Genomic DNA, 12,351 nt, shown 5'->3' with positions numbered 1-12,351 from the left:
TAGCATTAAAAATGTCTCTGGTGATACTTTACTATTCAGGTGGGCTTTCACAATTTGGAAAATATACGCTAAACAAAACAGAATGGAAATAAATGTGATCATTTGTTTATAAGTACTAAAATTTTATGTGGAGAGTGAATAAAATCAAGTTGGAAATGTTGCCCTCCAGAGTTGAAAAACATACAGTGAAACATTTGTCTTGGATTCTTTAATAAGTCAAACAACATTTTATGGACCAAAAGTTGAATAAACACACTGCAGAATTAACCAAACTGAAATTTGGCCATTAAAAGCCACGATTAAGCATTAGATGCTAATTTATTTTGCTTTTGTTTTTCTAGTTAGTTCAGTACAGTTGGCAGCAATTGCTGTCAGAAAAAGATTACGCATTTAGATGCCAATAAATTGTTATAGCAAATTAAAAATTCAGCTAGACCTTGTAATATATTTGGCCAAGAATCTGATATACTGAAGGCCAAATCCCATTATCAGAGACATAAGAAAGACCACATATAATTCAGACACTTATTTATATTCTTAAATATGTTATATTATGACGTGAATGCAAACTTACCAAAACAAAGTAACTTTAGAAGGCACAACTTGCTAAAGTTTCAAGATTTGCATTGTAGAAGCATAAACCAATTTTTTCAAGTTAATTAGCACTGTCATCTATGCAGGAAAAAGTGCATACTGCTGTAATACACGTGTGTGCACAAAACTGGCAATGCCACATGTATGCATTACCCCCGTGCCATCCCTAGCAATTTTACCTAAAGTCTTCGTGTTTTTTAACAACTTTTTGCTCTTGGAGTTATGTAATTAAATGAGAATGTCAGCATTCATGTATAATCAAATAAAAAGTCAACTTTCTAGCCCTTGTGACTGCAAAATAATCATAATAAAAAAGCTAGAAAATATGATGCCTAAGATTAAAAAAAAATAGAAGGCAAATACAAAGAACCAAAAATCTATTCTTTTAAAAATCTTTTGATTTCTTAAGCCAATCTTGTGATTTTGGAGCAACAGATGCATGCTTTTTCATTGCTTGGGAATATTTGGCTTATAATACCATGTTTAAGCTTATAATACCATGCAATCAAGTGTTCCTTTTGCACATGCAATTGTGCCTGTGTATTTTTAAGTACACCTAAGTGCCCATTTCCATATGTCTGAACATACTATGTTAACGTGTTCAGCTGCCTACATCTGAGAACCTGACTACTAGGGCTCAATCTTGCCCTTACGTTCTATAAATGTAATCAATAGTATATATTGTGCAACAACAGTCTTGTACTAAGAAGTACCTGTACCATGTACACTGCAAAAATGTATATTTTGACAAGAAAAAAATATAGCGAAATTATACTAATGGAGAGCAGCATCAACCCTTAAGTTATTTTCGAAGTAGATACTGATCAACAGATTGATCATTAAGATCTAAAACTCTAACAACAGAATTGCCTAAAGTCTTGGTCATTCAGTAAGAAAAGCTAATAAAGGTGTAGCCACTAACTTTGAGGGATATATCTGCGGTGAGTACTGATGTGCTGATCTTGGGCTGTAGCCACTACTCGTTATTACTGTAAAACAAAAAACAAAAGTACAACACTTTTAAACCAAAAAAATTTAACATACAAAACAAATTGCAAAGACAATACATTTTTTTTTACATTAATTAATAGAATATTTAGCTAAAAAGGGATAATCTTTCAATGTTTAAAGGTGTTTATACATGTGACCTGGGAGGGGTGGTGGGTACACTTTAATTAAAGTGCCTGGAGCAACACGTGTATCAGTGTTCCTGTGCTGAAAAATGGTGGTGAGGGTGCTCTGACTAAAACTCATCTGAAATTACCATGCTTCAACAGATTCCAGCATGGTAATTACTGTGCTCCAGCAGACTCCAGCGTCACATGTATCAGTGTCCCCATGCTGAAAAATGGCAGCAGGGGCACTTTAACTAAAGCTCATTCAACAAGATTTAGTTAAAGAATCGCCACTGCTGTTTTTCAGCATGGGGACACTGATACGCATGATGCTGGAGTCTGCTGGAGTGCAGTAATTACAACGCTCCAGCAGACTCGATTAATCGAGTCTGTAATTATAGCACAACAGAGCAGCCTTGCTGCAGGTGTATAGGTGCCCTAAATGACTACATTTTAATACATGAACAGAAAACATGCAGCAGGACTTAAGTAGTCCATGTTGTATGGAACATTTTCACCTAGGATTAGCACGCAGCACTTTTAAAGATTTGATATACATTTCTGCATACATTTTAGGTGCATGTAATTCACAATCTTTGATCTATAAGCCATGAAGCTTTCACTAACTGAAACTTTAGTATACTAAAAACTGCTACTTAAAATAAAGTGTGTAATCTAATGTATATTACATAGCATTGAAAAATATCTACTTTAAAGCTTCATATCCACAAGTTTCATTAGACATTTGATTTTGCAGTATATGTTTTCTTTATGCTTGAGTTTTTAGAGTAAATTTAGCAGTGGTGAAAACTTATAGATTGACAGTCCTGGAAAATGAATTCACTTATTTATCATCACACTAATTAGAGGATTGGTGGCAATATTTGCATTTTAAACACACGCATAAACAACCCAACACAGTAGCAATTTACCTTATTAGTCTACACTACTACCAGCTGTATTCTTTTGAGAAAGCTCACAGAACGATAGTCATATTTTATTAAAATTTCATTAAAAAATAGTGCACAAACTGGACTAATTCCAAGTGTTTGGAAGTTTCTCTTTCCTTTAACCATCTGTCTTGACTAAGACAGATGTATTCCAAATATATGTACTCTAAAGTGTTGAACCAATTCCTTCAGAGCAAATCCATACTGGGCAAACATACAGAGTGTCTTTATTAGGCCATCTGCTGTTCATTCACTTTTCAAAAGATTAAAGTGGTACACAACGAAGCACTGGAATTTCTTTAGTCTAATCAATCATAGTTATACTTCAAAGTATACCCTCTTCCTGAGCTGTTCATAATGGTACTAGAAACCAACTTTTAGAATTGTAGAAGTGACAAATAGGTTTAGGTTCCTAACTATTTTATGAAATGTGATATATTTCTATGTAGAAGTCTAATGAATGCCTTTAAGATCTATTGCTCTGAACACACACAGACCTTCGTAATTCATGTGGCATTTAAAACATATTTAGAACATCTCACATTTAAGGAAAAATATACTAGAAAGAAAAGAAATAACTTATCTTCAATTCAGATTAGGTATATCTTAAAAATAAGGGAATACTAGATTGTAATTTTTGAACATGTGCCATCAATTTTCATAAAAGTATGTATGTTTGAAAGTTGCTTAAGGTCTGTCTATCCTGGGAAGCTATTGAAAAAGCTAGAATGTGAATCTAAAGAGCAGGAGTTATTTCATCCTGGGCACAAAATCTTTATTGTGCAGTAGACCAATTAGCTGCACACTAAATGTTGCACATCTATATGTGCACCCCTAATAAGCTGAAGTAAACTAATTTACTCTGCAGCAGGACAGTAGTTGTAAATACAAGTACTGTCCTGCTACAAGGTATTTTTCTTCACAGCAGCGCATGAGTAGATGGTGACAGGGCTGGCTGGGACAGGAGGGTGCTTTAGTGAGGGGTTGCCTGCTGCCAGCCCGCCCTTCTGTAACATGTTGAGCCACGGTGTGCAGCTCCAGTCTGGCAGGCTGACCCCTGGGGCCTGCTGCCAGCTGGGGCTGCTCTAACCTGACTCAACATGCTGCAGTCCTGGGAGCATGTGCAAATGGCACTCTCAGAGCAATAAACTCTGGAGCAATAAGCTTTGGAATGTATTGTTTCACATTAATATGTATGTGTAACTCTTAGTGTGGATATTCTTTCTTATTAATAGTGAGTGCCTCTGCTGAAGAAGGAAAGGGCAGATCCATAGGAAGGTTATGGGGAGGGTGGCAGTATGGTCATGCTGTGCATGTGCAGTGAGCTCAGACCTTATTGTCTGTGCTGTGCAGGTTCCCATTGGCATGAGCTCTGGCCAGAGCCACTGCTTTTTGAAGCTCCAGAGCCCGGGGGGTGAGCACTGCTGCTGTCTGCTTCCTCTCCCACTCCCAGTTGAATTCAGAAGCTAAGGAATAAGAGGGGCTGAACAGTAGCTCTTGAGCTCTGGAAATGCATGAAGGCCATGGCTCTGGCCAGAGATCATGCTGATCATCTGGTGAGCTCACAGAGATTACATCACATGTGGAGCTCTGGAGTCCAGGCTGAGAAGGTGGTAAGCATAGAGCTCACTATGTACATGCAGCATAGCCAAAGTGGAGCATAGCTACACTCCTCTTACTCCACTCCTGGATCTGCTGCTGTTGGCAAGCCCTTAGCTGCATATACCAAAGTGTATGGGCATGCAGGATAACTGAACCAGGTCACTGATTGGAACCAATTCACAACTGTATGAAGTGCTGAGGCTCTAATAGAAGGGCATAAGAGCACACATCCAAGTCTGCTTCACAGTGGCTTAGTAGTGGGTGGGAGTGCCTGAACCCATATTTTGTGAGTCCCAGGAGGTGGGTGACACTGTGGGAGTTTTCAATTGTCTTCCTTCTCTTCTCTTCTAAACATGAATCATAGAATTGTAGACAGTTGGGTTCAAAGGGATCTCAGGAGGTCATCTAGTTCAAACCCCTCCTAAAAGCAGGACTATCCCCAACTGTAACACCTCAGTGAAGGCTTTGTCTAGCTGAGTCTTCAAAACCTTCAAGGATGGAGATTCCACAACCTCTCTGGGTAGCCTGTTCCAGTGCTTAACTATCCTCCCACTGCGAAATTTTTCCTAATATCTAACCTAAGCATCCCTTGTTGAAACTTGAGACCACTGCTCCTTTTTCTGTCATCTGCCACCAATAAGAACAGTCTAGCTCCATCATCTTTTGAACATCCCCCTTCAGGTAGTTGAAGGCTGCTATTAAATTCTCTGTCTTCTCCAGATTAAATGAGCCCCGTTCCCTTAGCCTCTCCTCATAAGTAATATGCCCCAGCCCCTAACTATTTTTGTTGCCCTACACTGGACTCTCTCCAATTTGTCTACAGCCTTTCTGTAGTGGGAGGCCCAAAACTAGACACAGTGTTCCAGATATTGCCTCACAAGTGCTGAATAGAGGAGAATAATCACTTCCCTTTAGCTGCTGATAGCATTACTATTAATGCAGCCCAGTATGCTATTAGCCTTCTTGGCAACAAGGCCACACTGCTGGCTCATATTTAGCTTCTTGTCCTCTGAAAACCTCAGGTCCTTTTCTGCAGAGCTGCTGGTTAGCCAGTCGGTCCCCAGTCCATACGAGTGAGTGGGATTGTTCCATCCTAAATACAGGATTTTGCACTTGTTCTTATTGAACCTCATTAAATTTATTTTGGTCTAATCCTCCAATTTGTCTGGGAATCTCAGAATCCTAGCCCTACCCTCCAGCATTTCTACTATACCCCCAGCTTGATGTCACCTGCAAACTCGCAGGTGCAATCCACCCCATTTTCCAGGTCACTGATGAAGATATTGAACAAAACTAGTCCCAGAACTGACCCATGGGGTGCTCTACTTGATACTGGCTAGATACCAACTAGATACTGAGCCACTGATTACTACCCTTTGATCCAGCCGATTTTTTATCCACCTCATGGTCCATTCACCTAACCCATACATTCTTAGCTTGATTGCAAGAATGCTATGGGAAACCGATTCAAAAGCCTTGATAAAGTCAAGGTAGGTCATCTCCACTTCTCTCCCTGCATCCACAGAGCCAGTCATTTCATGATAGAAGGCAATCAGGTTGATAGGCATGACTTGCCCTTGATGAATCCATGTTGATTGCTCCTAATCATCTTCTTCTCCTCCAAGTGCTTAAAAATGGCTTCCTTAAGGATCTGTTCCATGATTTCTCCAAGGACTGAGGTGAGGTTGACCAGTCTATAGCTCCCAGGATCCTCTTTCTTAAAGACAGGCACTATATTTGGCCTTTTCCAATCAGCCAGGGCCTCTCCCAGTCAGCATGAATTTTCAAAGATAAAGGCCAACAGCTCTGCAATCACATCAGCCAACTCCCCACCACCCTTGGGTGCATCATGTCTGGCCTCATGGACTTATACACATCCAAATTTTCTAAATAGCCCCTAACATGTTTTTTTGCTACTATCGGCTCCTCATCTCCTCCCCAAACTGTGCTGCCAGGTGGTCTGGGAGCTGACCTTTTTTAAGACTGAGGTAAAAAAGGCATTGAGTACTACAGCCTTTTTTGCATCCTCCATCACTAGTTGCCTCTGTCATTCAGTAAGGGACCCACACTTTTCCTGATCTTCCTCTTGTTGCTGACATACTTGTAGAAACCCTTCTTGTTACCCTTCACATCCCTTGTAAGCTGCACCTTCAGTTGTGATTTGGCCTTCCTGATTTCATCCCTGCATGCTTGAGCAATTCTCTTAGTCACCCTAGTCATTTGTCCAAGTTTCCACTCCTTGTAAGTTTCCCTTCTATGTGTTAGCTCACTGAAGAGTTCCCTGCTAAGCCCAGCTGGTCTTCTGACATACTTGGTAGTCTTTCTGTGCATTGAGATGGTTCATTCCTGCACCCTCAGTAAGGTTTCTTGAAAATATAACCAGGTCTCCTGGACTCCTTTCTCCCATTAGACTGGCCTCCCAGGGGATTCTGCCCATCAGTTCCCTGAGTGAGTCAGAGTCTGCTTTTCTGAAGTCCAGGGTCCTTGCTCTGCTGCTCTCTTTTCTTCCCTTCCTCAAGATCTTGAACTCAATCATGTCATGGTTGCTGCTGCCCAAGTTGCCATTCACTACTACATTCCTCACTAATTCTTCTCTGTTTGTGAGCAACAGGTCAAGAAGAACATGTCCCCTAGTTGGCCTCTCCAACACTTGCACTAGAAAGTTGTCCCCAACACTTCCAAAACTTCCTGAATTGCATGCACACTGCTGTATTGCCCTCCCAGAAGGTATCAGGGTGATTGAAGTCCCCCATGAAAACCAGGGCCTCTGATCAGGAAACTTCTGCTGGCTATTTGAAGAAAGCCTCATCCACTTCATCTCCTAGCTTGGTAGTCTATAGCAGACACACTACAATGTCACCCTCTGACCCTACCTCAGAGACATTCAGCAGGCCTATCTCCTCAGTGAGATTCAAAAGCTTGCAGTTAACCAAAGTTCCCAGTGTGTTTGGCTTTCTTGAGGTGGGTGGGGGAAGTGCTTGGACCCACACTTTTTGGTTCCCACGAGTTGAAGGGCATGTTCAGGGGCTGTGGTTGAGTAGGAAGCGAAGAGACAGCTGGTTGGTAGAAAGATAGCTTTTACTGAATGAACTGTGCAATGCAGTGCAGTAGAAAAAAGTGCCAACTAAAGGAAAAAAGGGGGCAGGAGGGTTCTGACTGCATACCAGAGCAGCCAGTTGTAGTAGTGGGGACAGGCAGTGAGGGGGTGTCCACACATACCACTGAACTGATTCATAGTGAACCAGTTCAAAATAGTATCTGACTGTCCAGGTATGCTTTTGAACTGTTCCAGATGGCTTTAAACTGGTTTAAAAGGCTTGTACATAAGCCTGCTTCAGGTTGAAACTGTGTTATGTGTGTCCATGCCCAAAGCAAACTACTCACAAAACTCTAAAGGATTTTTTTATTCACTTAACATCTGAGAAGTATGTTTTCCCTACCACCCCTGTACCTTTATGAAGATAACAAATGGTGATCTAACCAATTCTCAGAGCAAGGGACTTTAATAAATTAAGGGCTAAAGGGCTAAATCCTGTTTCACCTTTATGTGCTTAAGTGGCACTTACAGACAGTCTGGATTCTTTTTCCATACATGACAGCTTAGAATCTTCCAGGTATGTGTGTACCTGCCAGAAGTAAAATAGAGGAGCACCCTTCAGTCCTCTTGTTCCCAGAGAACAGGCACTGAGCCCAGAAATCTCCAATCCCACCATTCTGCTGCTCCCAGCAACTGTCTGTGAAACCCACTGACAATACGTTAATCCCCAGCTGGTGCTGATCCATGCAGAGGATGATGGTAACTTACCACTGCTACCAGCTATTAATTTGCTCAAGTGAAAAAAAGTCTATGTGGAGAATTCATTCTAACTTTGAAGACGGCCTGTCCCAGGACTGTCCAGTTGAAGCCTACATGCTACATGTGGCCCATGACAGGTTAAGTTGTGACCTGTGGGCTCTCACCTAGCTACTGTTCCCCACATTGCTCCAGTTGCAACAGCAGCCAGTCTCTGGATTCCTCCGTCTCCTCTGGCTGCTGCTTCCAGCCTTAGCTCCAGTGGGGAGGACAGTGAGATGATGCAGCATGGGGAGTGGAGAGTGAGTATAGGCCATTTGCATGTAGGGCGAGGGAACACACCTGTTCTGGACAGCAGTGAGGGGGGTGCCCTGGCTGGGGAGCGGTGGAGTGGGAGGATGGGGATGGATGGAGTACCCACGAAGCACACAGCCTGCTGGCCTGTGCCTCACCTGGTGCTACTCATGTGGTGCACAGCCCCTGCCGGTGTGGATCCTGGGCCATGTGGACCCTCGGGAGGCTTAGACATTGGACAGTCCTGACCTATCTTCCCTTAACAAAATATTCCATGATGGAATTTCTGCATCTTTAGTTTGCCTTTTTAAATATGAAGAAAACTACATGCAAAAAGGCATGTTGAAAGATTGCAGCATGGGATCATGTAATAAATACTGTATCATAATACTTTGGCATCTGAAAGAACCTTGCACAGGAAATCCTCATTTTGATATTTCCTAACTTTTGAGTGCTTGACTTTGTAACCTTCAGAACATTCTTTTAAGGTATTTTTCTGGGTGTAATGAACAAGTAAGAAGGGATGATGGAAAGCCTGAAATGCTTTCACCCTTCTATTAAAACTGCTGACAATTCTCTAATTTACCTGGCATTCCAAGCAATTTCTACACACAAAAGGAGGAATTAACACTTCTATAAAGGCAAATCTACAAAAGCATGAACGTTCTAAGCTAAAGCTTTCAGCATCCTGCATCCTCTACAAACAGGATACTGTGTAGTCTTGCAAAAAGAGCCCTCTTCTACCGTATCAAAGTTTTCTAGGCTTTACAGTGATATTAAATGTCAAATCCAATTCTTCATGGTTACCCTATTATATCACAGCAGAAGCAGTGTGCAAAGCAATCTGCCTCCATGATGGGAGGAGAAATATTTTCTTAGAGATAACTTTGTAGAACATTGTGGAATTCTCTGAGAGCCTATACAGCATGTAGTGTGATGCCAGGGAGTGAGTTAAGGGGTTTATAGCTTTAATTCTACAGTTACTAGATCCATGGGATTTATTTTTCATGATTAACATTATTTCATTGGATCTCAGCTGTGAAGTTTCTTACTTGTTTTAATATATACCATTTACACCATTTAATTTTGAGCTGGCTTTAATGTAGTCACTATAAAATTGCACTTATTTCATCATGAGACCAAAATATTAATGACTGAAGTTAAAGGCATAGGTATTTCTGATTGCAAAATGGTTATGAACACTAATTAGCATGTGTGCTTGCTGGTACGGTTTCCCAGCTTGATTTCATGAGACTGAAATATTAACCCTTGAGAATCAGGATTTGTAATAGAATTGCTTATGAAGTACATGCTGCTCATGTACTGTGAGCTCAGTCTTCCCCAAGTTACATCAGGGAACAGTCTGGTTGTTCATCACCCTCAGTATTGAAGCAGGCCATCAAGGTTTTGTCCACGTGGTTGTATAGCATGCTTAGTGTCAGTAGCATAACTGAGGAGGGCAGGTCGCCACAGCTGGCAGCTGACTGTCACCACTGCCAGCAGTGCCCTGTGTTCCACAACTGCCAGGGTATGGAGTTGCTGTGTTACATCCCTTGGGAGCATCACTATCACATTCACCCCATGCGGCTAGTTCCCTATGCATAGACTGAACCTGGAAATGTGATGATGAAGTTGCTTCAAGAGCATTCGCTGCAGTCACTCTAGCATTCCACAAGCAAGGGTCACAACAGGAGGGATGGGGGAACACCGCCACAGATTCACCATGGTGTTTCTAGGCTTGACATGTACAACTGGGTACAACTGACAGGATGTACTCGAGTGTCCCCCATCATGAGTGCCATGGAAGCAATGTAGACGTGCTCCAAGTGTAACAGTGGTGACTACTTTTTGCAAGGTTTGTTAGGCTTCCTGTGGAGCTCCACTGCACTGCCCATTTTCTACTGTCTAGAGAGAAGTCAAATAGATTATAACAAAACTAAATACATCAAGGAGAGAGATTCTACATGACAGGCTTTCAAACTCATCTCAGCATTGGGTGTCTTGGCAGTTTTATTACCCAAGGTCCTGGAAGCATTTAATAACAAGCCAAACTCCTTTCTGATTCATCAAAGCATTCGAACATATGTTTAAATCCTACTGACTTCACTGAGGTTTATGTGTGTGCTTAAGTACTATCTTGAATTCGGGTCCCTGGAAGTAACAGAGGTTTCTAATAATGATCTGCAGTATCCTGTACTTTTAAATTATATGTATGTAAGTACGTCTCACAAATTCAATGGTTTATATGCATAGGACTGGACATTCTGTTTAATTCATAGAATCCGTCTCCACCCCCACATAGGCTCTCCCAAGGGTTGGTTATCCTGAGTTAATATTTATAAGGACATTCTGGCCCAGGATAGGAGATGCCTTGTGAGATAGTATGTAGCACTACAGAGAAGCACAGGCATCAGGACTTCTGCTGGGTTACGAACAGAACTCAGAAATGCTGATGCTTGCCATGGTAACATCCTGCAGCTTTAATAACAATTACATCCATTGTATTCACTGTCTCCTTTAGACAGAGTCTTTTGCTTTGTGACTGCAAATCTGTCAGTCTGGTCTGGCCAGCTCTGTAGCAGAAACGTTAAACAACAAACACCCAAATGGAACCAAAAGTGTTTCCACTGGGATATTTTTTTTTAGAAGTTACATGTAGCTATCACTAAAAATAAACATGAATAATGGAACAATTGCATCTCAGGCAAACCAACTACAATTTAAACAACCTGTAACAAAACCTCACATTGCAAACTATGAATTTTTTGCCTGATAGGTAGTTCTGGGCACAGGTTACTGCCTCACTACCAACTCAGCATGACAACTGGTGAAGACGATGCCTTATTCAGATGGGTTGTTCTTCCCTCCTTGTATGACCTCTCTCATTCTGTTAGCTTCTGGCTCTGTGGCTTAATTTGGAGAACATGTTCAGGGTTTACCTCAGTCCATGGGTAGCAACATTATAAAGATACATATTTCTGAAGTCAGATTCCCAGGTGTTTTTTGTGTTCTGATTTTCAAAAGTGCAAAGCACTCTCTGATTTCCTTTGAAATCAGTGGGAGATGCTGGGTGGTTGGCATTCTGAAAAATTAGACTGTTCTAAATATGGTTCTAGGAGAACAATATTAGGCACCTCTTTTGAAAATCTGCCCTAGACTTTTCTGAAAATAAAGCCTAGAGATTTTAAATGTACAGCCCAGGTCAATAAAAGTAGCAGAACCAAAATCACATTTTGTCATTTTTAAAAATGTACTGGTACCAGTAAAATTTCAGACTGGAATAAGAAGTATTAATAAAAATTGGAAAATTTCTATTTTCTGGCCAACTCCATATTTGCAAAACTAGCTAGGTTTTCTGTTGATGGTGTCCATTTTGGCACAACCCTGATGAGGATCAAACTTTGATTTTTGTGATTAAATAAACTATGTCTTTGTTTTAAATCTTATAAATGTTCCTTCTATCAACCCACTGTACCGTACACTATACAACTCACTGGACATTTGCATACTAATTTGCATACTTACTTTATACACATTCCTTATCTTCTGGAAACAGAATAAGGAATGTGTTAGTATACTCAGTTTTTCATAGATTCATAGAATATTTTAGAAAATGTTTACAACATAAATTTATCCTGTACCCTTCTCTGATAGCCATCGTAATAAAAAGGGTCTGCTTCAAATCTTACTGAAGTCAGTGTAGGGTATCTGTTGACATCCAAAGACTTTAATGTCCTTTGATAAGGCCCATGCTGAACTGATTTATATAAATATGTTGTTATTCTCTTTTCCATTAATATTAATATTAGGAAGACTGAGCCTTAGCAAGATAGCAGCCCTATTTTCTATGATTCTTTTATGCTAAGAATATGTACTTTCTACTACACCACTGGCCTTTCATACTTAATGGAAAGCTACTTGCTACATTTTTAAAATCCACTGAGGAAATACGGTTATTTATATTCAGTCACACAGTCTTTTAACTTCACATGAAGAAGAGGGT

At 40.7% G+C, this 12,351-nt stretch overlaps 1 protein-coding gene across 26 annotated transcripts in view; it reads right to left on the bottom strand.

The window, feature by feature from the left end:
* The window catches only part of EYA4 (EYA transcriptional coactivator and phosphatase 4), a 246,727-nt gene that overhangs the window by 58,387 nt on the left and 175,989 nt on the right, over positions 1-12,351 (bottom strand). For all 26 annotated transcript variants that reach the window (XM_090039378.1, XM_090039393.1, XM_090039401.1 and 23 more), the window contains one exon: positions 1,517-1,583. In XM_090039378.1, the coding sequence (XP_089895504.1) occupies positions 1,517-1,583 (67 nt within the window). The remainder of the gene's footprint in view (positions 1-1,516; positions 1,584-12,351) is intronic.

Source organism: Crocodylus siamensis, chromosome 1 (assembly GCF_052110815.1).
Source record: "Crocodylus siamensis isolate JL-2025a chromosome 1, ASM5211081v1, whole genome shotgun sequence".
Classification (NCBI taxonomy): Eukaryota; Metazoa; Chordata; order Crocodylia; family Crocodylidae; genus Crocodylus; species Crocodylus siamensis.
This window is presented reverse-complemented; position numbering and strand designations above follow the sequence as displayed.